Source organism: Canis lupus, chromosome 15, assembly GCF_011100685.1.
Source record: "Canis lupus familiaris isolate Mischka breed German Shepherd chromosome 15, alternate assembly UU_Cfam_GSD_1.0, whole genome shotgun sequence".
Taxonomy (NCBI): domain Eukaryota; kingdom Metazoa; phylum Chordata; class Mammalia; order Carnivora; family Canidae; genus Canis; species Canis lupus.
Genome location: NC_049236.1, coordinates 19,517,146 through 19,544,666, shown reverse-complemented (window position 1 = coordinate 19,544,666; position 27,521 = coordinate 19,517,146). Strand labels below are relative to the sequence as shown.

At 34.7% G+C, this 27,521-nt stretch overlaps 1 protein-coding gene across 7 annotated transcripts in view; it reads left to right on the top strand.

The window, feature by feature from the left end:
* OSBPL8 (oxysterol binding protein like 8) overlaps positions 1 to 27,521 on the top strand; it is a 143,095-nt gene that overhangs the window by 63,812 nt on the left and 51,762 nt on the right. For 4 of the 7 annotated variants that reach the window (XM_038558501.1, XM_038558499.1, XM_038558506.1 and 1 more), the window contains one exon: positions 9,519 to 9,656. In XM_038558501.1, the coding sequence (XP_038414429.1) occupies positions 9,519 to 9,656 (138 nt within the window). Of the gene's footprint in view, positions 1 to 1,967; positions 2,051 to 9,518; positions 9,657 to 27,521 lie in introns of all 7 variants that reach the window. The other 3 variants (XM_038558505.1, XM_038558504.1, XM_038558500.1) reach the window with 3 other exon arrangements.

The following is a 27,521-nucleotide window of genomic DNA, read 5'->3' as shown; positions in this document are numbered from 1 at the left end:
CCTGGGTGGCGCAGCGGTTTGGCGCCTGCCTTTGGCCCAGGGCGCAATCCTGGAGACCCGGGATCGAATCCCACGTCGGGCTCCCGGTGCATGGGGCCTGCTTCTCCCTCTGCCTGTGTCTCTGCCTCTCTCTCTCTCTCTCTCTCTCTCTCTCTGTGTGTGTGACTATCATTAAATAAATAAATAAATAAATAAATAAATAAATAAATAAATATGTTTCATAACCAAATTATCTATTTGTACTTTGGAGATTTCATAGTGAAACATGTTTCATCTTAGAGATTTAGAAAATATACCCATTAAATTTATGTCTGGAGAAAAAAGGTGTTTTTTACCAGACATTGCTAGCTTTGAGGAGCGATATACAATGAGTACAACATGTGCCCTGCCCTTAAGGATCACTATAGTTTAGCAGGGTTTTTATAGCCATTACTAGATAATTTCAGAGCATTATTAGAGAGGCAACTTTTGTATGAAAAATCATGGAATTACTGAGGTGAAAGGAACCTCAGATATTATCTAATTAAGTATTAACTTTGTAGATAAAGAGCCTGAAGCTAAGAATTTAAATGACTAAGGAGTTAGAATTGGTTACTAGCCCAGTGTGTTCTCTCCATTTTAAAACATCAATGAAATCATCAGTTTGCTGATTTAAAATCTAACCAAATAATCAAAATATTATTGTGTCATAGATCAGACAAAGATTTAAACTTTATTGAAGAGCAATGCAGAAATTATATTGATGTAGAAAGTTTTAGTATTTATTCCTTAAACAGTTTATATGACCTCTGCAAGTCAGCTCACTGCGCTGGAGCTCTTTTTTTTACCCCCCCCCCCCCCCCATTGGTTAAACAAAGGGACTGAGCAAGATAATGGGAAGCATTCTTCTAGTTGTAAAATTCTTTGGTATGGATTTGTTGTTATTTGTCTCTAATACTGATTATAGTATGTATGTGATTTTTTCAAAAATTGAGACAACTCAATATGCAAAAATTCTTTTTAAAGGGGCACCTGACAGCTTCAGTCAGTAGAGCATATGTAGTTCTTGATTTTGGAGTTGTAAGTTCGAGCCTTGTGTTGGGTATAGAGATTACTTAAAAGTAAAAATAAAATCTTTTTGACAAAATCCTTTTTAAAGTTCTTAATTGCAACAATTCACAGTATTTTAAATATATTGTTTACTATACAACCAGCATTATTAGAATCATAGAAATTTTAAAAGCTGAAAAAGTGTACAGATATCAAAACATTTTTATGTTTTCTTGTCAGCCTTACTTGCGATACCTGGCAGATATTTTCAGTGGATTTAGCAATTACTTTAGTTACCTCATATTTTTAGATGTTGACTCAGACAAACTGATTGGTGATGCTGAACTGACAAATAGAATAGAATTTTTTTTAAGGTTTTATTTATTTATTTATTCATTTAAATAGAGAGGCAGAGACACAGGCAGAGGGAGAAGCAGGCTCCCCACAGAGAGCCTAACGCAGGATTTGATCCCAGGACCCTGGGATCATGACCTGAGCCAAAGGTAGACACTCAACCACTGAGCCACCCAGGTGCCCCTAGAATTGAATTTTTAATGCCAATTACAATGGTTCTGTTGTACAAATTGGATTTCATAAATGGAGATCTTTAATTTCTACTTGGAATAGAAGAGATTTATTGTGGTTACATATTTCCTGCATACACAACTAAGAAAATGTGATTTTATATTAGAGATGAGTTTATATTGTACTCTACCAACTATTAAAAGGCTGAAGCTATATAATTACTAGAGATCACATATCTTTTAGAGTGAAAAGTGATTTCATTAATAGTGGGATCTGTACTGAATGAGAAAAAACTATAATGATACATACAAACATATTTAAATTCTTTAAATTTACACCGTTCTTTAAATTCTTAAAAGGGGAGTCTTAGGATTTATTTAGAGATTATTTATGATTTTAATCCTTTATTTTAGCTTTCTTAGATTAAGGGCAAATACCACACTATGAAGCTTGGAAAATTCTTCATATTTTTCTGTTGATGAGTTGACTTCACAAAGTAAGATGGTAGTTATAGAATCATATTCTCCTTAGAAGTTACAATTGGTATGTTAATATTAATTATTCCAGCATGTTTAGTTTCTCCTGTACTTAAGATAATACAATATGAATAGCTTAACGTTATTTCCACTATAAAGTAGAACCAGAAGAGGGCACTGTGATGCTGTCTGTAATAGGTGAGGCAATTGTGTCAGAAACTACGCTGGAGTCCTGCAGTGATTGATTTGTCAAAAATCTACCTAGTCATTTAGCACGTGTTTATTGTCATTTTTAGGCCAATACAGATAAAAAGGTGAATGCCCTTGAGCTTACATTCAAATAGTCTAAGATTGTACAAGTGATGTAAGACATCAAAATGATTCTTATATTAGACAGATCCTCTTGTCTGTATAGTTGTTAATGTTTGTGAATGGGGTAAGAGAATAAATAGGAAAACATTCTAAATGTTTTCTAAATATAGTTACTCTATTGCTATTTCTATAAACTCCCTCATTTCAAGATTATCAGAATCATAAATAGTAAGGAGTTAGAAAGAGATGAGTAAAAAAAAAAAAAAAAAAAAAAAAAAAAAAAAGAAAGAGATGAGTAGAACTAAATTTACACTTTGCAGACTATTTCCTTCTTTATATAGTGAAGTTATTCAAGATAGAGAGATACCTGTATCTTAGTGATGGAATACTGAAGTATACTTTAATGTACTAGTTGTTCTTATCATAATGGTTTTTAAATTAGCCTAAAATGCCTCATACTACAAAAGAATATATGTGGCATATGTAAATCCTAAAGCATAATCATCCAGTGAGTATGTATTGAAGCTACCACTTCAGAACTTGAATCTTTAGAATCCCTCATGTTCGAATATGTGCTTTTTCTCTCCTCTATCCCTGTGTATGCCTCTAAGAGGTGATGATAAGTTTGTATTTTTTGTCTTTTGCTTTTTTAAAAAATTATTTTTTGATATTTTAAAATTCCATATGTGTCACCAAGTTTTGCTTAGTTAATTTTATGACTGATATCATGCTATGTGTCATATTTTAGGACTTGTTTTTTGTAGCTAATATTATATTTTCAAGATTCAACCATGTTTTGGGGTATAGTTATAGATCGATCCTTTTCAGTGCTGTATGCTATTCTACGTGTATATCACAATCTATCTTATTTTCAGTTGATGAATATTTAAGTTGTTTTGATTTTGCTCTTATGAACGTTCTTATTTTCTCTTGGTAAATGCATATGAGTATTATTTCTAGGTATAAAGCTAAAAGGGAAATTGTTGGGTCCATAGGGTATGCTGAAATTCAGTTTTAATAAGGTAGTTCTATGTTGTTTTCTTTTTTTTTCTATGTTGTTTTCAAAGTACTTATATCAGTTTATTCTCCAGCAGCAGTGCATAAAATGTCTCATTGTTTCCCATCCTTATCAGCATTTGCTCTTATCAGACTAATTTTTGTCAGTTTTACTGAGTTTAAAATATTTGTTTCATTGTGATCTTGAATTGTGTTTTTCTGTATCTTTTCATATATATATTGGCCTTTTTCATTTTCTTCTACGAACTCAATATTCAAGCCTACCCTTCCCTCCCCCAAATTTTTCTTTTTCTTTAACTGAAAATGTTTTGTATTAAGATACAATTTACATACAAATTTATATTAGTTTCAGTTATATAATGATGATTCAATATTTGTATGTTTTGCAAAATGATCACCACAGTAAATCTCATTAACATCCACCATCATACATAGATACAGAATTTTTTTCTTATGATGAGAGCTTCTAGATTTATCTTCTTAGCAACCTTCAAATATGCAGTATAGTATTAACTATAATTACCATGCTGTATGTCACATTCACATCACTTATTTATTCTATAATTGAAAGTTTGTAACCTTTAATTCCCTTTGCCCATTTTGCCTACTCACTAACCCCCCACCTCTGGCAAGCACCAGTCTGTTCTCTGTATCTGTGAACGTGGTTTTTGGACTTGGAACATATGTATTTGTCTTTCTCTGTTAGACTTAATTTACTTAGCATGGTGCCCTCAGAGTCCACCCATGTTACAAATGGCAAATTTCATTCTTTATGGCTGAGTAATATTCCATTCATTTGTCAGTGGACACTTGGCTATGGTAAATAATAACATGCTGTGGTGAACATAGGGGTGCATATATCTTTTCAAATTTGCGTTTTCACTTTCTTCAGAAAAATATGCTGAAGTTGAATTGCTGGATTATATGTTTCTATTTTTGACTTTCCTAGAATCCTCCATACTGTTTCCATAGTGGCTACAATAATTTACATTCCCACCAACTGTGCATAGGTAGTCAGGTTTCTCCATATCTTTGCCAACACTTGTTATTTCCTTTCTTTTTTGATAATAGTTGTTCTGATAGGTGTGAGAGGAAAGCTTATTATGGTTTTGATTTGTATTTCCTTGGTGATTAGTGGTGTTTAGCATCTTTTCATGTACCTGTTGGCCATTATTTCTTTGGAAAAGTGTTTATTCAGACCTCCTGACCATTTTTAAGTCAAATTGTTTTTTGTTGATGAGTTATACGAGCTCTTGGTGTATTTTGGACATTAACTCCTTATCAGTTATATGACTTGCAAATATTTTCTCCCTTTAGTAGGTTGCTGGTTTCCTTTGCAGTGCAGAAGCTTTTTGGTTTGATGTAGTCCTGTTGTTTATTTTTTGCTTTTGTTGCCTCCGCTTTTGGTGTCAGATCCAAAAAACCATCAACAAATCTTATGTCAAGGATCTTGCTACCTGTGTTTTCTTTTAGGAGTTTTAAGGCTTCAGGTCTTATATTCAAGTCTTTGATCTGTTTTGAGTTAATTTTTGAAGATGATGTAAGATAGTGCTCCAGTTTCATTCTTTTGCATGTGGCTGTCCAGTTTCCCCAGCACCATTTATTGAAGAGACAACCCTTTTCCCCATTATACATTCTTGGCTTCTTTGTCATAAATTAATTTGACCATATATTCATGGGTGTATTTTTGGACCCTCTATTTTTTTCTGTTGATTTATGTGTCAGTTTTTTTTTTTTATGTGTCAGTTTTTATGCCAGTACCATACTGTTTTGATTATTTGATTATCATTTTGATTAGCTCTGATTTATAGTTTGAAACCAGGGAGCATGATGCCTTCCACTTCTTCTTTTTCAAGATTATTTTGATTATTCAAAGTCTTTTGTGGTTCCATACAAATTTTAGAATTTTTTGTTTTATGTCTGTGAAAAATGCTATTGGAGTTAAAATAAAAAATTTTTAAAGATTTTATTTATTTATTTTAGAGAGCCTGCATATGAGCCAGGGGAAGAGCAGAGGGTAGAGGGAGAGGAAGTGGGGAAAGAATCCCAAGCTAGCCAGGAGCCCTAGGAGGGGCTCTATCTCATGACCTGAGCCTAAACCAAGAGTTGGACACTTAACTGACTGAACCACCCAGACGCCCTTCCATTGGAATTTTGATTGATTCAAAATTGCAATTGGATTGCATTGAATCTGTAGGTTGCTTTAGGTAGTATGGACATTTTAACAATATTAATTATTCTAATCCATGAGCCTGGAATGTCTCTACATTCATTGTGTCTTCTTCAGTTTCTTTTATCACTATCATATAGTTTTCACTATACAGGCCTTTAACCTCCTTGGTTAAATGTATTCCTAGGTATTTTATTCTTTTTGATGTATCCCTAAATTTTCCTATTGAATTGTCAGTGTTTTTCCAATTGATTTATAGGGTTGTATTATTTTTTTTTTAACATATTCTGGATACCACCCCTTTGTTAATTATATATGTTGCAAATATCCGATTTTCCTTTTTAACTTTTTATGGTTCCTTTTGATTAAAGGCAAATATAAAGTAGAATTTATCAGTTCTTCTTTGGTTAGTGCTTTGCTGTATCTTTTAAAGGAATTATTCCCTACTCCATGTTTATAAAGATACTCTTTTTATATTTTTTCTAAAAGGTTTTAAGTTTTGCTTTTTTATATTTATGTCTTTAATTTTCATAAAACTATTCTTTGTGCATGATATAAGGGTTAGGATCTAATTTTCCCATACTCCATTTTCCTAGCATCATTAATGAGTGGTCTTTTTTGTCCCTACCTCTTTTGTTTATCTAGGCTCAGCATATGCATGAATTTGATAATGAGAGCTCTCTGTTATGTTCTTTAGGGTCAGTTTGTTTCTTCCTACGTTAGTACCATACATTTTTAATTTAACAATTTTTAGGAATTTTTAAAAAAATATTTTATTTACTTATTCATGAGAGACACAGAGAAAGAGAGGCAGAGACATAGGCAGAGGGAGAAGCAGGCTTCCTGCAGGGAGCCTGATGCGGTACTCCAACACCCCAGGATTGTGGCCTGAGCCAAAGGCAGACAGACGCTCAAGCACTGAGCCACCCAGATGCTCCAATTTTTAGGAATTAAATGGATCTTAAATTTTGTAACCAAAGGAGCTGCCATTTACTTTATGGTAATGAAGTTTCATAAAAATATAAAATTTTGTTGATGGGTTCCTTCTGCACGATTCTATTGAACACCTTTGCTATGTTGGAACCATACCAGGACTTGAGGATTTATGGAAATACAAGGCAGACAAAATTCCCTTCTCTTGTAGAACTTGTGGTCTAGTGGAAAAGTCAAAAAATAAACAAACAAATGATACAATTTCAGATTGTGATAAGAGCTACAAGGAAAATCAAGTTCGATAAAGTGATAGAGTATTATTGTGGCAGAGTGCACACTATTCAAAAAATTTTATAAATTGTATTATATTAAAATTAAGAACTTACTAATCACAGGCACCATGAAGAGCTTTTCTGAAGAGATAACATTTGAACACAGACAACAAATGATGAGGGGGTCAATAATGTGAACATCTGGGGTGTTCAGAACCAGGTAGAGGGAACCAGAGATATAAAGACCCAGAGACGGGGGCAAAATGGCAAGAAGGCCATTAGAGCTAGAAGCCAAGTGACTAAAGAGGATAGTAATAGAAAATGAGGCTGGAGAGGTAAGGGGGGGCCAGCCACTTTTGAGTTCTTATGCCATGGAATTTAATGCAAATATAATGGAAAGCCATTAAGGATATTTCTGCGTGGTGCAAATCTGATTCATGATTTTCAGATTGTTCATGTTTCTAATTCTTTTTTTTCTATTTTTAAAAATTTATTTATTTTTTATTGGAGTTCAGTTTGCCAACATATAGCATAACACCCAGTGCTCATCCCGTCAAGTGCCCCCCTCAGTGCCCGTCACCCAGTCACCCTCACCCCCCGCCCACCTCCCTTTCCACCATCCCTTGTTCGTTTCCCAGAGTTAGGAGTCTCTCATGTTATGTCTCCCTCACTGATATTTCCCACTCATTTTGTCTCCTTTCCCCTTTATTCCCTTTCACTATTTTTTATATTCCACAAATGAATGAGACCATATAACGTTTGTCCTTCTCTGATTGACTTGCTTCACTCAGCATAATACCCTCTAGTTCCATCCACGTCGAAGCAAATGGTGGGTACTTGTCGTTTCTAATGGCTGAGTAATATTCCGTTGTATACATAGACCACATCTTCTCTATCCATCATCTTTTGATGGACACCGAGGTTCCTTCCACAGTCTGGCTATTGTGGACATTGCTGCTATAAACATTGGGGTGCAGGTGTCCCGGCGTTTCACTGCATCTGTATCTTTGGGGTAAATCCCCCGCAGTGCAATTGCTGGGTCATAGGGTAGCAGGTTTCTAATTCTACTCAAGGAGCAAGAGAGAAAGTCTGGAGACTAGGTAAAAATCTGTTGCTGTGATCCAGTGGAAGAGTAATGGTGACTTAGAACAGGGTGATAGTAGTGGAAGTAGAAGTAAAAGGATTCTGGTTAAATTTTGAAAGTAGACTACAAAAATCTTACAGATGAATTGGATGTGAAGTGTGAAAGAAAGAGGAAATATAGAAGAATATATATCTTAAGGTTTTTGGCTTGAGAATGGTGGGGAGGAGAGTTAGTAATTCCACTAAATAAAATGCATGAGAGGCTGGTTTGGAGAATAGAAAGAATCAAGAATTAAGCTCTGGATAAATTTAAGGTGCCTATTAAATAGTAGCAGTTATTATAGGGCAGGCAATTGGACATATGAATTTAGTTCAGGAAGAAATACACATTCAGGAGAGTATAGATTCTTTTTTTATGGACTTAACGGGAGCATAAAATTTTTAACTTTGCTTGGATGTTAAGTGAAAGTTTTTTTGAATTTTTACATTGAAATTTACAGAGCTAAAATATAATTCTTAAACTTTAGCACAATGGAAGACAATTTGAATTTAAAGCAATTGATTTAAAAGATAAGGTGATAACAATGTGAACATGAAATTCTGGTTAAGTTAAAAATTAAATCTGTAGTGAAGACAGAATCATACTTCCCCAAATAAAGCTAAAGCTTTTGTAGGCGGAAAGCACAGAAACACATATTGAAAGGACATGGGGGATCCCTGGGTGGCGCAGCGGTTTAGCGCCTGCCTTTGGCCCAGGGCGCAATCCTGGAGACCCGGGATCGAATCCCACATCGGGCTCCCGGTGCATGGAGCCTGCTTCTCCCTCTGCCTATGTCTCTGCCTCTCTCTCTGTGTGTGACTATCATAAATAAATAAAAATTAAAAAAAAAGATTAAAAAAAAAATGAAAGGACATGGAGATTCTAGGGCACTGTAGATTTGGTCACAATTTGCCCTGTTCTTCATTGAATCTGTATCTCTTTTCTGTCCTCTCTGCAACTGGGCATTGCTCTTCTTTATTAGTAGCCTGGCCAAATAGGTGAATAACAGCCTTAAACACGATTTAAATTAATTACTAGGGCAGCAGGCTTTTAAGAGATTAGACTTTGGAACCAAATGCTCCTGAGTTAGGCATTGTACCTCTATCACTTATTAGGCAAGACAGTCTCTGAATGAACGTCAAGTTTTCCTATCTCTAAAACAGAAATTATACCTACTTTTCATGAAAATTAGAAATTAGAGTAGAAATTTTAGTGAATGTAAGTATTTTATACTGCTACTAATTTTTTCTGATTACTAATGAAGGTTGGCTACCTTCAGATGTTTATTGACCATTTGTATTTCTTTTATGAAATGACTTGTCTCTTACTGCTTTATGGGCAAATATAAAGAGTTAATAGCACAATGAAAAGTTCATAGTAACCTTGGAGTACCTTTCACTATCAGTTGACTATGTATTTTCATTTTTATAATGTCTTTATTTTGTGTAATTTGACTCATGCATACCTGTCAGTTTCTCTTGGATTGATGGCAAACTACAATTAAAAGAAAACAAAGCAATTGTGCAAATTTATTAAAGTACAGACTTGGTAAAATGAATATAACTATTGAGGCTATTTCAATCATTATTCTATGTTATTAACTATGCCATTATGTAAATCCATAACATAAATACTAATTCTTTTTTCCTTCTTTCCTTGAGCTGTGGTAGCAAACAGTGACGAATCTCAACTTCTGACACCAGGAAAGATGAGTCAGCGCCAAGGGAAAGAAGCTTATCCAACGCCAACCAAAGATTTGTATCAGCCATCTTTTAGTCCAGCAAGTCCTCATAGTCAGGGTAAGAAATGGTGCTTTTCATTTTGTTTTTGTTTTAAGGAAAGAATGACATTCTAGGTCTATTATAACTTTTTTCTTTGTAACCGTTTTGTTTTATAGAGGTTCTTTGTTTTGGTCATCTATTATACTCTTGAAATGAGTTTATGTTCTTTTAGAGTCCTTTTAATGCCTCTTATATTCCCCAGTGTACTTGATTAGTTACACTTTTCTTCTAATTGAGTGATTCTCAAACTTTGTGGTTTCAACTCTTTACACTGTTAAAAATTATTGAAGACCTCAGAGAACTTTAATGTGGGTTAACCTATTGATATTTATTGCAAATTACAATGAAGAAATTTTTAAAATGTTTATGATTCATTTAAAATTATAATAAACCACCACAGGTTAATATGAATAACACTTTTATTTAAAAAAAAAAAAAAAAAAAGCTATGTTCCTCCTTCCCTGTGCCTCAAAAAAAAAAAATTGAGTGAGAAGAGTGATATTCTTTTCCCTCGTGGTCTCTTAGATTTGGAACCTTGGACATTTTGGGCTAGATAATTCTTGGTTGTGTGGGGCTGTCATGTGCATTGTAGGATATTTAGCAGCATCTTTGGCCTCTACCCACTAGATGATAATAGCATTTTCTCCAGTTGTATACAACCAGAAATAGCTCTAGACTTTGCCAAATGTCCCTTGAGGGACAAAATTGTCTTTGGTTGAGAACTACCATCATACCATTTTTGCAAATCTCTTTGATATCTAACTTAAGAAGACACCTGCATTTTCATATCTGCTTCTGCAGGTAATCTGTTATGATGTGATGATTTGATTGAAGTATATGTATAAAATCTGGCCTCACATATATATGTAGTCCGAAAAGGGAGGATTACTTTAATAGCTTTATATATAATTGCAGATAGTTTTCAATATTACACCAAAATTTGACAAGTGATAGTTTCTTAAATATTGGTTGCAAAATGGAATCTGAAACTTATCCGTAATCTTTTCATACTCTTTTATGAAGAGTATAAAGAGCCCATTGATCTGTCTTGAACTTTGAATGACTTTTAACTCATGCATGATTTTTTTTTTCATGCATGATTTTTTATCATCATGCCTTAGTTATTTGGGAAATAGTTGCTTATGATTCAGATCTACTAAGTGTTGACACGGTTTAAAATACAATACAAAAAAATACAATACAATACAAAGATGTGCTGTATGCATATTTCTCATCTTGTCATACAGAATATTAAAACCATGTGTACTCAAGGTTTAAGATTAATTAATTTTACTGCTTCATCAAGAACATCTGTAATTGATACTGGCCTTTTACTGTAAGTACATGGCAGTGAAGAAACCAGTGACTACTACTACAGTTTGGTGCCTCTGCCTTTATTTGTGCTAAGGTACCAGCAGCTTTACCCAACATTGCTTTTGTACCATGATTGCAAATGTCAGCACGATGAAAATATATTATGGAACGTTTTGACCTTGCAGACTTTCTAAAAGAATCTTGGGGACTTCCAAGGATTATAGATCTCACTTCCTAATTCATAATTGATAAATTTTGTGTATTGAATTCTGCTTCTTAGTAAAATGTATTTACTCAGATGCTTTAAAACTCTTGTAGTACTACAATAGCTATGGTGGAAAGACTTCTGCTTTTAAAACTGAACACTTTAAATTTGGTGTTTGAAAGCTATCATACACTTATGTGTCTGTTTTTATGCTAATACCATACTATTTTGATTACTATAGCTCTGTCTTATAGTTTGAAACCAGGGAGCATGATGCCTTCAGCTTTGTTCTTTTTTGGGATATTTTGATTATTTGCAGTCTTTTGTGGTTCTGTACAAATTTTAGAATTTTTTGTTTTATTTCTGTGAAAAATACCATTGGAATTTTTAAATAAAGGTTTTATTTATTTATTAGAGAGAGAGAGAGAGAGAGAGAGCACATGGGTGAATGAGGTGTGGAGAGGAGCAGAGGGGGAGGCAGAGAGAGGGTGAAAGAGTGCCAGGCAGGCTCCATGTTCAGTGGAAGTTACTAATATTTTATAAAATGTAATTTACAGTCTTAACTATCACCAAATCTCTGTATAATTAGGTTTTGGTGTTGTGACTTTGTGAATTATTCTTTGAAAATAGGCTTTAGTTATTTCTTTTTAATGAGTATTAATTGATAAATTAGTAAGTTACATGATCATTTTCTACTTTATTTCAGTAGAAAATGTTTTTCTAGTCAAGTGTTAGTTGGAAAATTTTTATTTACCATTGTTGGAACTGGAAAAACTTTATATAAAAACATAAAAATAATTACTATTAATAATTATTAATTAACATCTATTGCTTATTTGTTAAATATATTTTGGTCAGTTAGCATTTTTGTTGCCAGGATGCTTTTTTGAAGCTTGAAAGTGGATTTATGGTACACATTGATATAAATAACCTTCATTAAGATAAAATTCTGAAAGGATGTAGCTTATGTGGTTTTTCCATTCTGTGCACCACAATTTTGGCTATAATAGATTCAGATAATTCCTGTATCTGTGTACTAGAATATTTAGAGGAATTTTTTAACTTGGAACTTAATGAAGCAAGGAAAAGGTTACTAATAATTAAAACTACCCTTATTTATATCTATTGTGAACTTTTTCAGGCAAACAGAATTTGAGAGAATAGTACAATGAACACTAATATACCCATTCGATAGATTTAAGAAATTATTAACTTTTTTCTTCTCTTTGTTTCATTTATTTGAGGGTGAGGCTTGGAACATTTCAAATTGTAGACCTCATGATATTGTACCCCAAAATACTTAATGCAATTAAGAACAATTTCTTACATAGCCATTAAAACCGTTGTTACATTTAACAGAATTATTGATAATTGCTTAATATAGGCTAATACCTAGTCCATATTCAAATTTCCCCAATTGTTCCACATCTTTTTACAGTAGGCTTATTAAAACAAGGATCTAAGAAAGGTTTATAGATTGTATTTGGTTGTTAGGTCATTATATTTCCTTTAATCCCAAGAGTCTCATTGTTTAATTTTCTCTTGTTGCTTTTAACTTTTTTATAAAACTGGATCAGTGTCCCTATAGAATGTTTGACCTTTTATGCTTGATCACCTTCTTGCAGGATTGTTTAATTTGTTCTATCTTCTATATATTCTATAAACTGCAAGTTATTATTTTTTTTAAACTGCAAGTTAAATGCAACATTGATTATATTCAGGTTGAACATTTATGATGAGATTATTTTATTGGAGATGTATAATATAGGGGAATGTATGCTGCATCATATGAGAATTCACTTTATGTTTGATTGTCCCACTGTTAGTGACCTAAGATTAATCAGTAGGGGGTTGCCTGGGTGGCTCAGTGGTTGAGCATCTGCCTTTGGCTCATGGCGTGATCCAGAGTCCTGGGATCGAGTCCCACATCAGGCTCCCCTTGCTTCTCCCTCTGCCTGTGTCTCTGCTTCTCTCTCAGTGTCTCTCATGAATAAATAAAATCTTTAAAAAAATAAAAAGATTAATCAGTAGTGATCCTCTTCATTGAAAGTTACATACTTTTTTACCCTTATGACTTGAAAGTAAAATAGATATAGTTGGAACCTGGTAAATAGTCTTTACCCCCCTCAACGTTTTCCTTATAGGTGTAAGCACCCTTTGATGATCATTTAATCAGTTAAAATATTAGGGGTTGAAAAATGATAATTTTCTAATATGTCATTCTTTTAACATTTGTTACTAAAATTTTTCTGAAAAGACGAGATCTTAATTGTCACAGAGTTACTTGGTAAACATGGAAATATAGTTCCTATAGGAAAGGCAAGATAAATGGTTGTTTCCTCCTGAGATCCCAAGAGATGATGTAAAATCTGCTTCCAGTGGTGACACATTTAGTCTTTAAAATTTTTTTAATATTATAAAGAACTCATATGTTTTAATATATTCATTAAATTTCAATCATTGATAAAATGAAGATAATAATACCTACCACATAAGATTTTTATAGGGCTTAAAATGTTAATTCATATAAAAAGCTTAGAACATAACTTAGTAAATAATAACCACTCATGATAGCTGATTAATAAGTAATTATTACTATTAATATTATTTTTTTTAAATAAATGATTCTGTTTGGGTTGAAAACTTGTATTTCAAGGTGCTGCATATTTCAGCACCTTACAGAGGCTAATTTGGAAATTCTTTTAGCATGGATTGCCCATGTAAACCTCCAATTTTTGCATTTAAAGCATCTGCAATGTCAGTTCTATCTTGATTTGTACCCAGATGTTCCTGCATAAGTTATGGGCAAATTAATATTTGTAGAGTGAATTACATATTGAATGTTTTTATTTATTAAAATCAACCTATTGGCTTTGTGTAATGCAAAACATCTCCCTCTGGTTTACCTACTGAAATTCTATATCATAGTTTCCAGGTGTCAGATTTGTTTAAGATATATCAATTAACTTTTAAAAAAAGATTTATTTATTTATTTATTTGAGAGAGAGAGAGAGAGAGAGAGTGCATACAAGTTGGAGGAAGGGCAGAGAGAGAGAGAGGGAGAGAGAGAGAGAAACTCAAGTAGGCTGCCTGCTGAGCAAGGAGCCCCAGACAGGGCTCCATCTCACGACCCTGAGATCATGACCCATGCTGAAACCAGGAGTCAGATGCTCAACAGACTGAGCCACCCATGTGCCCCTCTATCCATTAACTCTTGATTACATTGAAGATAAACTGCCAGAGAAGATTAACAAATGTCCCATAAGCCTCTTTGAATTGTCTACCATGTCTCAAGTACTCTTGCTTACTATTAACAGCTTCTGAATGGAAAGAGTTAGAATTCCAAAACTTACAGTAATAATGACTAACATTTAATGCTCCTTATGTCCTTTAGTGCTTTTGACATGCATTAGTTCTTGTAAGAACTAATGGAATTCTTACAAGAACCTTATGGTGTATAAATCATTCTCCCTGTTTCACAAATGAGGAAACCGAGCAATTGGCAAGGGTAATTTCCTTGCCCTAGTTCGCACAATTAATATGTGATAGAGTTAGAATTTGAACCTAGATATAATTCCAGAGCTTGTTTATTTTTTTTTTAAGTTTCAATGAATTACTTATTAGTTTTTTTGAGGCTCAAATTTTCTAAACTTTTAACATGGGCTCCTGTGTCTTTTAGAACCCCATTATGTGTAGAATGCTTTCTGTGGAGATTTTTATTTTTATTTTTTGTAACATGTAACATTGCAGTTGTGGAGTCATGGTATGAATGTATGCTTTACTTTATAAGAAATTGGCCAAACTAGTTCCAAAGTAGTTGTACCATTTTATGTTTCTGTTAGCAGTCTACAAGCGTTTCAGTTGAACATTTATATTCTCAATCTTTTTTATTTAGCCATTCTAGTGGGTGTGTAGTGGTATCACATTGTGGTTTTAATTTGTATTTCTCTTGTAACCAGTGATGTGCATCTTTTCAGAAACTCATTGGTCATTGGTATATTTGAAGTGTAAGTTCAGAGTTTTTACCCGTTTAAACAACTGGTCTGTTTATCTTATTGAGTTTTAAGAGTTCTTTGTGTATTTCTATATCATGCTTTGCTAGTTATGTGTATTGTACTTGCTTCAAGTTTTGACATACTTTTTCATTGTACAAATGATTGCTTTCAAAGAGTAGAAGTTTAAAAAAAAAGAGTAGAAGTTTTTAATCTTGACGAAACCCAGTTTATCATTTTTTACCCTATGTTTCAAGCTTTTTTCCTCCCTCTCTACTAAAGAAATCTTTGTGTACTCTAAGGTTGCAAAGGACATTTTCTGTGATTTCTTCTAGAAGTGTTAACAACCATAAGGCTCTGATCTCTATTTTCATTCTTACTATTACCATCTTAAGTCAGGTCCTTATCATTTCATACTTGTTGCATAGTACCACACCCGCCTAATTCTATTATGACCTTGCCTCCAGTATATCAGGCTCATCTTTTTCTTTTCTTTTTTAGAAATTTATTTATTTTAGAGAGAAAGAGTGCTCGTGCATATGCCAGTGGTGGGACGGCAGAGGGAGAAAATCTTCTAGCAGACTCCTCATTGAACCAGGAGCCTGATGCAGGGCTCAATCCCATGATCCATGAGATCATGACCTGAGCCAAAATCAAAAGTGGGGTGTTTAACTGACTGAGCCATCCTCAAATTGTTAACAAAGCAACCAAACAGAAAATGATTGTTTATGTGTTAAGGTGAGATTATTATGAGAATGAGGTTTTTATAGATGTATGTAGGCAGATTCATAGATTCTCTGAAGTAGGTCTCTGAGGGAAATAATATGAATAAAGAGAAATAGAAAATTATAAATGAAAATACAGATTTTAATCATTCAAGCTTGTAACCAAAAAGTTCACCGATGCCTGCATTTCAGTCGCTCCCATTTTCAAAAAGTTGACAGTTGATTATTACCTTAAGCAGTGGCTGCTGAATCTGGCTGTCTTGAGAACCACCTGGGAGCTTTGCTTAGATACATATTTCTACTTCAGCCTTTTAAAATCTCTAAGAGTTTTTTTTTCCTTCTAGGGCAAGACCATGTATTTATAAAGCTCTCCAAGAGTCTCTGCTATAGTAACATTTGGACATAAATTCCAGGTTCTGTAATCTGTTAGGACTTTTAGTTTATCTAATTTTACTGTACCTTTCCAATTTCATTTTTTGTTTCCCCTTGAACTCAGCAAGATGGCTTTCTTCACTGTTCCTCAGCTTGACTATGCTTTTATTTATCCTGGTCCTCCATTAAAGAATGTCACCTTCCTTGCCTTCACTTATCTGAATACTTCAAAAATCCAAGAGTACCATTAGTAAAAAATGGGTTCAAAGTAAGGATCAGACTAAGAGTGCTTCTGTAAGATTTTATGTTGAGACTTCAGAAGGATTTAAGGCAATGGCTCTTGGAGCCTTTCAACCAGACAAAGGGGCTTAAAGAATCTTACAGTTGTATCTTTTAGAATGTTTTAGCTAGCCAAAGAGCTTCTAAGGCTCTTAAGTCTGTTGTCCTACAGTGCCATGATATAGCCTAAAGTAGTGAATGACCTATCTCAAAGAAATTTTTGGTTGCAGCGTCTGTTTCATTGAGTCAATTCTAATAAAATTAGTAAGAAACTCACAAAGGTTTTACAAGAATAGTGCTAATGGAAGCACCACCAGCTTAGATGGAAAATGATAGACATAGTTCAACTAAGTAGAGCCTTTATGTGTGAGGGGAATCTGAACCTTGTGTGGGCATGAAGTAGATGGAGAAAGCTCCACCATTGCAAATATGGACCATTTCTTCTGAAATAGGAAGACTGACTCAGAGAATGGAGCCAGGAGGCCAGAGGGCAAAGTCAGGATCCCCAAAAGACTATTTTCAAAGAACATGACTGTGTTCTAATCAAAGTATTGATGACATGTGCCCAGCAGATTTCACAATTGCTATGACACTGTAATGCCTTCAGTGTAACTCATTATCTTCTGCATCTTTTGAACTCCAGTGCCCATTGCAGTCCTATCCCTGGCTTACTGCAGTGGGGCAAATAAGTTATCTTTTGAGGTGATGGCGTTTTGGTTTAAGAGGAGCTGTATCTGAGGAGCTGTATGTGAGGAACTAAACCCAAGGAGTACCATTTGCACTTGAACCTGATTTAAATAACTAGATTCTGGCCTTACAGCCAGTGCTATAATAGGATGACATTTTGGTTAGGGGAGACAATGAGTGTATTTTACATGTGGAAGGAATGTGAATTAGATATATTTCATTTCAAAGATGACTGCAGTAATGTCTTTCATCAAGAAATGAAGTTTACTCTCACTCTCCCCCTACTCCTATTCAATCTAGGATGGCCATGTGACTGCTGTGACCAACATGACAGAAGTGACATTCTAGGACTTTGGAGATCAGACATTAAAAAGACTGGTTACTTCTGCTTTTGCATATTAGAGGAAGCCAGCTTCTATGTAAGAAGTCTCACTATCCAGATACTACCATGCTGTGTGAAAGCCCAAACTGGCTAGCCTCCACTTGTAGTCATCCCAACTGAAGGATCAGATATGAGTGAGGAAGCCATATTTGGGTGTTCTAGCAGATACTCTATGAATCAGAGAGGAACCTCCCTACCCCCGGCAACTTGCATAAATCTCAGAATGAGGAGCAAATAATTTAGTGTTTTAAACCCCTAAGTTTTGAGTAGTTTAAGGTACAACAGTAGATAACTATAATAGTAGGCAACACAAAGTGATTAGAATTACATTTATAAATTTGGAAGAATATAATATGTATGAGAAGATTCATTACCAGACTGAACTGTTAAGGTGAGTTGAATACAGTCTGGATGAGAGGGACAGTGGTGGGAATTAAAAAAAAAAAAAAATTTATGGGGTGACAGTCGAAAGAGTAAAAAAAGAATCAGCAATGACTCCTAGATATTTTGCTTGGGAAACTAGTTTAAAAGTTTATATCAAGGTAGGGAACTATGGAGGAAAACCAAGTTTGGTGGAGAGATGCTGAGAACTCCAATTTTGGACATGGTGAGATTGAAGTATGTTAGTTAGAGCTATCCATGTGGCATGTTACAAAGGAAATTGGCTGTATGAGTTTGGGCTTTAGTAGACACTTCTGCCCTGGAAATGTAAATTTAGAAGTCATCAGCATAAACAGAGTAATGAAAACATTTGAGACAATCATGTATATCAGTTTAGAGATTCCCAGACAATATTGTTTTTTAAATGAAGTAGAATAGAATCAAAAGATCAGAGCCTATCTGATCTGTGAAAGTTTTATCTGATACTCATGTGTTCTTACACACACATTTGATATAAAATATATCTCTTGTTGTGAGTTGTAAAAAGTTTAGGAAGAATTGAAGCTTGAAAAAAGTAGTTGGAGGGGCACCTAGGTGGCTCAGTGGTTGAGTGTCTGCCTTTGGCTCAGGTCGTGATCCCTGGGTCCTGGGATCGAGCCACATCAGGCTCCTCCCTGCAGGGAATCTACTTCGGTCTCTGCCTCTCTGTGTATAAATAAAATCTTAAAAAAAAAACCAAAAAAGTAGTTGGAATACCATCCTAAAAAAATGTCAATATTTAAGGATCTGATGGAGAAAGTATTGGTAGAAGAGTGTTAAATCCCAGAAGAGGGGATCTCTGGGTGGCTCAGCAGTTTGGCGCCTGCCTTTGGCCCAGGGCGTGATCCTGGAGTCCCGGGATCGAGTCCCGCATCGGGCTCCCGGCATGGAGCCTGCTTCTCCCTCTGCCTGTGTCTCTCTCTCTCTCTCTCTCTATTATGAATAAATAGATAAAATCTTAAAAAAAAAATCCCAGAAGAATGAAACAGGTGATTTTTTAAAAAAAGATTTGTTTATTTATTCATGAGAGACACACAGAGAGAGGCAGAGACGTAGGCAGAGGGATCCTGGGATCACGCTCTGAGCTCAAGGCAGACGCTCAACCACTGAGCCATCCAGGCGTCTCGAAATAGATGGTTTTATGAAGGAAGGAGAGTGCCCTGTAGTTTTACATATAGCTCCAAAGTCAAACCAGTTAAGACAACTGAAAAATTATCCATCAACAAGATATCATTGCTAGCTTTTGTGAAATCAGTTTTGGGAACAGTAGTGAAGGCAGAAGCTGAAAGCAATAAAATTTAGTAAGAAAGATAAGGAATTAGAGATAGCTAAAATAACAGACTCTTTCAGGAATTGTGCCCTTGAAGGGGAGGGAAGTGTATGGTAGCTAGAGAAAGACATGGGATAAAAAAGAGATTTAAGAAAGGAAATATTTGAGCATGTCCAAATTTTGACAGGACAAAGTCAGTAGAGAGAAATATAAAACGTGTGAGAAAGATGGGGGAATTAATAGGGTAGGTCTCTGAAGAGGCAGCAGGGATAGGATCTAGTATGCAGATGAAGGGATTGACAGGACTAGGAATACAACTGGAAAGTGGAGGAACCATGATAATGGGAGTGCCAAGTAGCATTCAGCCCTCAGTTGAAGTTGATGTTAATCTGCCTTAGTATGAGATTTTCTTCTGTAAAGTTAGGCTTTACTGGGTATGTGCAGTAAAAGTAATCATGGCAGAGTAGGTGTGGGATGCTGGCATGGGAGTGGAAGGAAGTTTAATGGATGAGTTTGGTGAATTGCTCTGTTGGAGGAGGTGGGATCTGTAGGAGAAAATGTCCAAATTAGTGGATGGCTTAGAGGCATTGTATAAGTAAGTGGTTATGGGGCTGAGGAAAGCGTTCTCCAACAGATGAATACTAAATAAAATAATTCAGGTTAATATATAAAGGAAGAAAGGTGTAGAGAGAGTAAATGTCATTGTCAGTGAACTCCTTGTGACAGCCTGTCCTTTCCTTTTTAATATTCATCTATTCCTAGCACACATGGTACTTGGAACATAGTAGGTACTTTTGTGTTGAATAAGTGCATGAACGTCTTTACTGAGCACCTTTTATGTGCTAGTCCTGCCCTTGTGCAGCTTTAGTCTCATTTTTTAATGAATAAATACACATTTGGGGGTGATATTCACCTACTAAAACCATGAGTATGACATGAACCTCACATATAATATTGTTCCTGTGTTTGCTAAAGAGAGAGTCCTACAAGAGTGGAAGACCATGCATCAGGAAAAAGTGGTATTTATATTGATCCTATGTGCTAGACTCATGCAAATAGCTACCTTTTACCAAGAGCTTGCCCAGTTAGGCTAATATGCTATAAGTTGTATGTGCAAAATTAGGTTGAGCTGTTGAAACAATCACATAAGACAGGCACAGTTAGTATGTCAGTTTTACAAGTGAGAAACCGAAGGATTATGGATGTTAAGAAATTTGTTCAAATTCGCTAAACCAGTAAATGTCAGAGGCAGTTTTCAGTCTCAGGACTGTCAAAACCCACAGTCTTACTACACTCTACTGAGAGTGAATTGTAGTGCCACCTATTTTCTTTTCGTTTTATACATGCTGTTGTGTTAGAAGTTGATTTTGCTAGTGCTTTAGGATGGCAAAGATTATTCCTATTTTCTAGCGGCTCTCCTTCATGTAAATTGATTCATACCAATTCAGTGTAGGTCATTATCCCTTAAAAACAGTTGTTAAGTCTATTTTTTTGCAGTGTGGTTTCTTTCCATTGTTTTAGGATTTTCTTTTCATTTTTCGAAGGAACTAGGGAGACTGAGTCTCCTCACTGAAGCCCACACACATCAAGGTAGTCTTTTAATTATTTATATGTTTAGGTTATGGAAATCAATCAGATTATTCCAGACATTATTTATGTGTCAGATTTTTTTCCTTATTCAAAGTTAAGTATAGTATACCAGTTTACTTAAAAATACTTTTAGGGATCCCTGGGTGGCGCAGCGGTTTGGCGCCTGCCTTTGGCCCAGGGCACGATCCTGGAGATCCGGGATCGAATCCCATGTCGGGCTCCCGGTGCATGGAGCCTGCTTCTCCCTCTGCCTGTGTCTCTGCCTCTCTCTCTCTCTCTCTCTCTCTCTCTGTGTGTGACTATCATAAATAAATAAAAATTAAAAAAAATACTTTTAATTTTAGTATGATTACAGTCTCTTAAATAGGATGGTATTTGTTTTATGCTGACTTTTTTGACCTTTTACATATTTTAGTTATTTATCCAGAAAGACGTTCATATTAATTAGGCTTGTTGTCTCCCTTTCCCTGCTCTACTTTTGAATAAGGACAGCTCTAATGGAGCCTAGAGACTAAATTAAAGCTCATCACATGGATACTGTGTTCTCACTACATGACATTTGAGATTGTTATCAAAGCTTGATGAGTTACTGTAATTCATCTTGTAGCTATCCTTTCATTCTTTGATCATACAAAGCTATTTTGCATGCTTTCAGTCTTACAAAACCATTTTTCATTTATAGTGCTTTTTAAGAGAATATAAAATGTTGCTTTGCCAAAACTTAAAGGAGTCTGTTTCAAACTAATTTTTAAATGTTTAAAATTTTAAAATGTTTAAACTGGAAGTTACCTACTTTAATCAGTTACCTGCTTAACCAGTTTTATCAAAATAAATTTAGACCATGCTTCCTTTATCTAGACTTAAATTAAAATGTATATGCTTAGTATTGTGTTTCTCTTATCCTTCAGCAAATTCTCTTAACCCTGCCAAGTCCTTTCACTTGAATGCCCTGGTAGCATTTGTAGCATTACACATGACATGATGTATCTATATCTACAACTTAATAGAAAACTTCAAAGTAAAGGGCGATTTTCTTTGCGGAGTTTACTAATGTGAGTTTACTGGTGTAAAAATGTTGTACCAGATTCCCCAGGGTGAATTTTAGACATCACTGGTATAAATCTCAGGTGACACCTTCATTATAAAGTGGTTTCTAGGCAAAAGGAGACCAAGAAGTCAGTTTCCTCCATGAACCGAAGCAATTCTTCCTTCCTTGGTAAGGTATTTCTAGGATCAATTATTGAATATTTATGAGACTATGCACATTATAACAAATGTGTCTTGAATATATGTGTTTTATTTCATGAAAATTGTTTTACCTGAAAGAGTACTTGAATTTATCCCCACCATCTTTAATTTTTTTTCCTCCTAAATGCTGTGCTTTGGTTTATAGCCATAGCTTGTTTTAATTGGTAGTATACATTGGATAGTATACATTGGAGGTTATGTTACTTTTCTTCTGAGTTACTGAATCCTCACTGTTAGATTTTTAAAGTTATTTAAGACATAATTGTTTTCTGTTTGAAATTCTTGAAGTTTGGATAATTGCTGCTTAGAGAGGCATGAAAGTATCTATTAAATAATGAAAAAGATACAATATTTGGCAAATTAAAAAATGAGAATGAAATAGTTTTCTAAATCTCTTGTGAAATGTTGCAGTATCTATGTTTTTCAAATATTCCTCTGCTCCTGTAGGGTAAACTGAAGTACTTTGAAAATATTTATTGAAAAGTGAGAATGAATAATTTAGCTCTATTTTAAATATATTTACCAACTTGAGAGGATTCCATCTTATTTTTGCCAGGCCTTATTAATTGCTTCTCATCCAAGCAGTAATGTTCATCTTACTACAGGACACTTTTTTCCCTATAAAAATGTTTTGTGTGCATATATCTAATTTAAAAATATGTATGTGTGTGTACATCTACATATTAAGGTGTATGTGTGTGTGTGTGTGTGTTAAGATAACATTAAAGGACTATCATGTACTACTTGCACTAGTTCCTCAGCTCTTTTCTATTGAGATTTCCTCCCATTTGTTTCCAAAGTCTGGCAGGTTGAGATCCTTTCCTCTTAGCACGAGTGGTAAAATAGTTTCACCTATAAAGTTAATTGCTACAATTTTCCTTTCCTTATTTGAGGCATGGAGATACCAGTTTTCTATATTGTAAGTAAATACAAAGCAAGATAATAACTTAATTTGCCAATGTTTGCGTAATTTCTGAGAGAAGATAAACAATTTCATTTAAAAAATTGTGTTTTCATTTTGGTTCTAATTTTGAATGTATATTCAAAATTAAATTAAGTTTTACTTAATAATGAAACAGTGAAGTTTAGCAAACACTTATTTTCCAGGTAAAAGAAGGATGTTTGTGACAGACAAATTCCCCCTGGAGAGTACAGGATTTTCCAAGAGTCTCCTCCACCAATCTGGCTTTTATTCTTTTTGATACAGGGTTCTGTACTAGAAAGCAAGAACAAACCAAAAATGATATTCTCAGTCCCAATTTGTGAAATTTAGGAACAAGAGGTAGGGAAGCATAAGGACATGAAAACATGTAAGTGAATTTTATATATTACAGTTCCGGTAATATAGCAAACTAGATATTCAGACAAAAACCTTCCTAGGAAGAACATCAAAATGATGGGTATGGTAGGGGTTTTTTGTTTTATATTTTTGTTTTTGTGTTTGCTTTTTCTATACCACTTTATTCCAACCTGAGCACTTCAATATAAAATTAAACACTGGTGAACTGTTTTCCTTACTAATTCTGAATTGCTATAAATGTACAAGTTCTGCTAGCAGGTCAACATTTAGATTTAATCATCTCTAACTACATGATAGATATCATATATGAAAATACCTAAAATAATCAGTGCAATATACTGAACTGATCAAAATAAAAGAAACTTTGGAAAACAATGCTGCAAGATTATTACTAATACACTGCAGTACTTACTTATGTTACAAGTTACTGATACATTATTTATTATGGTTTAGCCATGTTGGAACAACTGAACCCCATCCTTTTAAAGAGAGAGAAAAAGGAAAAATTAGCTATTTTAGTAACTGTACATTTTGTATACTTTCAAGCAACTCTTATTAAATATTACAGAAAAGTAATAAACATATGGAGACTGCAGTGTAATGTCTTATTTATAGTACCACTAAAGATCAAATTTATTTTTTTATTTTTATTTTTTGAAGATCAAATATAAAATAATCAAGTTTGAATGTACATTGTTGTTAGTACCTTGACTATATTATGTTCAAAGAGAACGAAAGCCCATTCCCTGACCCAAACAACAAAACCTATGTAATAGCCAGCCAGACTGTTGTCATCTACATAGGACTGTGCTTCCTGGAAATCGGCAGCTCTTTTATTTGCAAGGTCAGCCTTGTTTCCTGATAAAGCCATTACAATTAGCTTGCCTTTTAGGTTCTTCAAACGATTTTTTGGCTCTGGCAAAGGATTCATCATTTGTGCTGTTATCTATGACTGTGGCTTCTTTGCTCCTCTCTACTACATTGGTATCTATCATTCTTGACCAGCTGCATCCCATATTTCAGACTTTATTGTAGCTTGGGGCCAGAATTCATACCATTTCTGTTTCAAAAACTGTAACATTCCTCAGTTTAGTTTGTTTGTTTGTTTGTTTGTTTATTTATTTATTTATTTATTTCCCTCAGTTTAGTTTAAAATGATCTTGGATCTTGGGTCATTAGTATTCGGAGGTGTCTGGAAGAATCAACACAGTACTTATTAGAGGAGAGGTTTGAACACAGGCCTCTGAAAATTATTGATTTTTAGTTATGAGTTCATATGTAAACAGAACAAGATAGCATTATGTGTGCACCTGTTAAAATCCAAAACAGTGACAACACCGAATGCTGGCAGGGATGTGGAAAAATCAGTAAACACATGAAGTAGCAAGCCACCAGAGAAAATCTGCATAAATTACCTACCATCCAGACCACCATCTTCACCATTTGTAATTATAAATGCCAGAATGTGAGTTAATGGATTAAAGACAATATATTTTTTTAAGATTTTATTTATTTATTCACGAGAGACACAGAGAGAGGCAGAGTCACAGGCAGAGGGAGAAGCAGGCTCCATGCAGGGAGCCCGATGCAGGACTTGATTCCAGCACTCCAGGATCACATCCTGAGCCGAAGGCAGATGCTCAACCACTGAGCCACTCACGCGTCCCAGGCAATATTGTGTTGGGAACCTTTCAGAAGGCTGAAAGATGGGGTGCCTGGGTGGCTCAGTTGGTTAAGCACCTTACTCTCGATTTTGGCTCAGGTCATGATCTCAGAATCATAAAATTGAGCCCTGCATTGGCCTCCACACTCAGTACAGAGTCTGCTTGGGATTTTCTCTTCCTCTCCCTCTGCCCATGCCCCCATGCACATTCTTTCTTTCTCAATTAATAAATGAAGTCTTTTTTGGCAGCCCCAGTGGCAAGCGGTTTAGTGCTGCCTGCAGCCTGGAGTGTGATCCTGGAGACCTGGGATGGAGTCCTGTGTCGGGCTCCCTGCATGGAGCCTGCTTCTCCTTCTGCCTGTGTCTCTCTGCCTCTCTCATGAATAAATAAATAAAATCTTAAAAAGAAAATAAATGAAGTCTTTAAAAAAAAAAAGATAGAAAACAACTCTCCGATTAAGGAGGCTTCAGAATTCCCAAGCAGGAAACCTAAATAGTTTTAATGCTAATACTTTACAAAAAGAGCTAAAAAGTAATGAGTTAAGCAAGCATTTAACTTAGTGAACATCATTAGGAATAAAAAGACACAACTAAAAATATAGGCAGATGTTTAAAAGATAACCAACTCTAGTCAATAAATTTGAAAAATTAGATGAAAAATTTCTAGAAAGATCATACTTCCTAAAATTTATTTAGTAATAGGAAATTCTAGTGATTTTTGTACTCTAATTAGTAATATAAATTATCTTTAGGAAAACTTCATATGCCCAGATATATTTAAAAACAAATTCTACTGAACATTTAGGGAAAAATGTAATTCCAGTCTCACCTTAGAACTGTATGATTTCATTAAGTCTGAAAAAGCACCCCTCCTCCTACTTTAATATCTCTGAAATTGGATTAGATCTTTTTTTTGTTTTTAGAGGAGAAAAGGTGGAGGGAGGGCAGCAGCAAAGGAAGATGAAGAGAGAATCTTAAGCAGGCTCTGTGCTGGGATGGGGGGGGATGTAGTGGGGGCTCTAACTTTTGGTTTTGCCTCAGGTCATGATCTTGCAGTTGTAGGATTGAGTCCTGAGTTGGGCTTCTGCCTAGCCCAGAATCAGCTTCAGATTCTCTCTCGCTCTCTATCTTGCTCTCGCTTTCGCTCTCACTCTCGCTCTCAAATAAATAAATAAATAAATAAAATCTTAAAGAAAAGAATATCTAGATGTCATTTAATACACAGAATAAAGAAGAAAAACTATGTTATCCCATTAAAATGTATTTGAAAATTTTAACATCTGTTCATGATAAAGTTTTTTAGCAAATTAGAAATAGAAAGGAACTCTTTCTTAACCTTGTAATTAGAATTAGGAAGAAGGAAAAGGTGTGTACCATCTATGGGTCATTTCAACACTAGTTGGAATTTAGCTAGTGAATAAGATAAAAAGAAATTAAAGGAGCAAACAAATTTTATTAGTAGTGTAATTATTTATACAGAACCTTACCCAAATTTACAGATAAGTTATTAAAATTACTAATGCAATGTAAGTATCTGCCTTTGGCTCTGGTCATGATCCTAGGGTCCTGGGATCAAGCCCCGCATCAGGTTCACTTCTCAATAGGGAGCCCGCTTCTCCCTCTCCCTCTGCCTACTGCTCCCCCTGCTTGTGTGCACTCTTTCTGTCAAATAAATAAAATCTAAAAAAAAAAAAAAAAAAAAATACTGGATACATGTTCCAACTGCAGTGTATATACCAGTAACAAATAGTTTAAAAGATGCAGCTCAAAAAATACCACTTAAACTAACAGAAAAGAAAGGTATATAGCAGTAAGTCTAATAAATCAATATCTTTATGTAGAAAAGTGTAACACTAAGATAGTGTATTCTCAGTAAATGGAGAGACAATAAATTTTCCTACCATGTTTCCAGTAGGAAAATTCAGTATTATTAATATGTCACTTCTCAAATGATTTTATCTGTTCAATGTATTTTGAATCCATATCTCAACAGTTTTTTTTCTTGGTACTGGGTAAGATTATCCTCAATTGTCTAGGAAGAGCAAAGGGCAAAGAAGAGTCAAGACCCTTCTAAAGAAGCAGAGCCAGGCAAGGGTCAGGGCCATTTAGTACTTACCATAAAGATCCATTAAGTAAGACAGGAGATACTGGTGCTGAAATTGAGACGAATGAAACACCAACAACAGAGACTTAGATATAATGTTACTCATTAGAGTTCTATATGACCTTATGGCAAAAGCAAAACTATGGAAATAGTAAAAAAGATCAGTCCTTTCCAGGAGTTAGCAGGGAGGCAGCAATGAATAGCAAAGCACAGGTTTTTATGACTGTGAAAATACTCTGAATGATACTATAATGATAGATACATGTCATTATGCATTTGTCCAAACCCATAGTATGTACAGCATCAAAAATTGAATCCTAAGATAAGCTGTG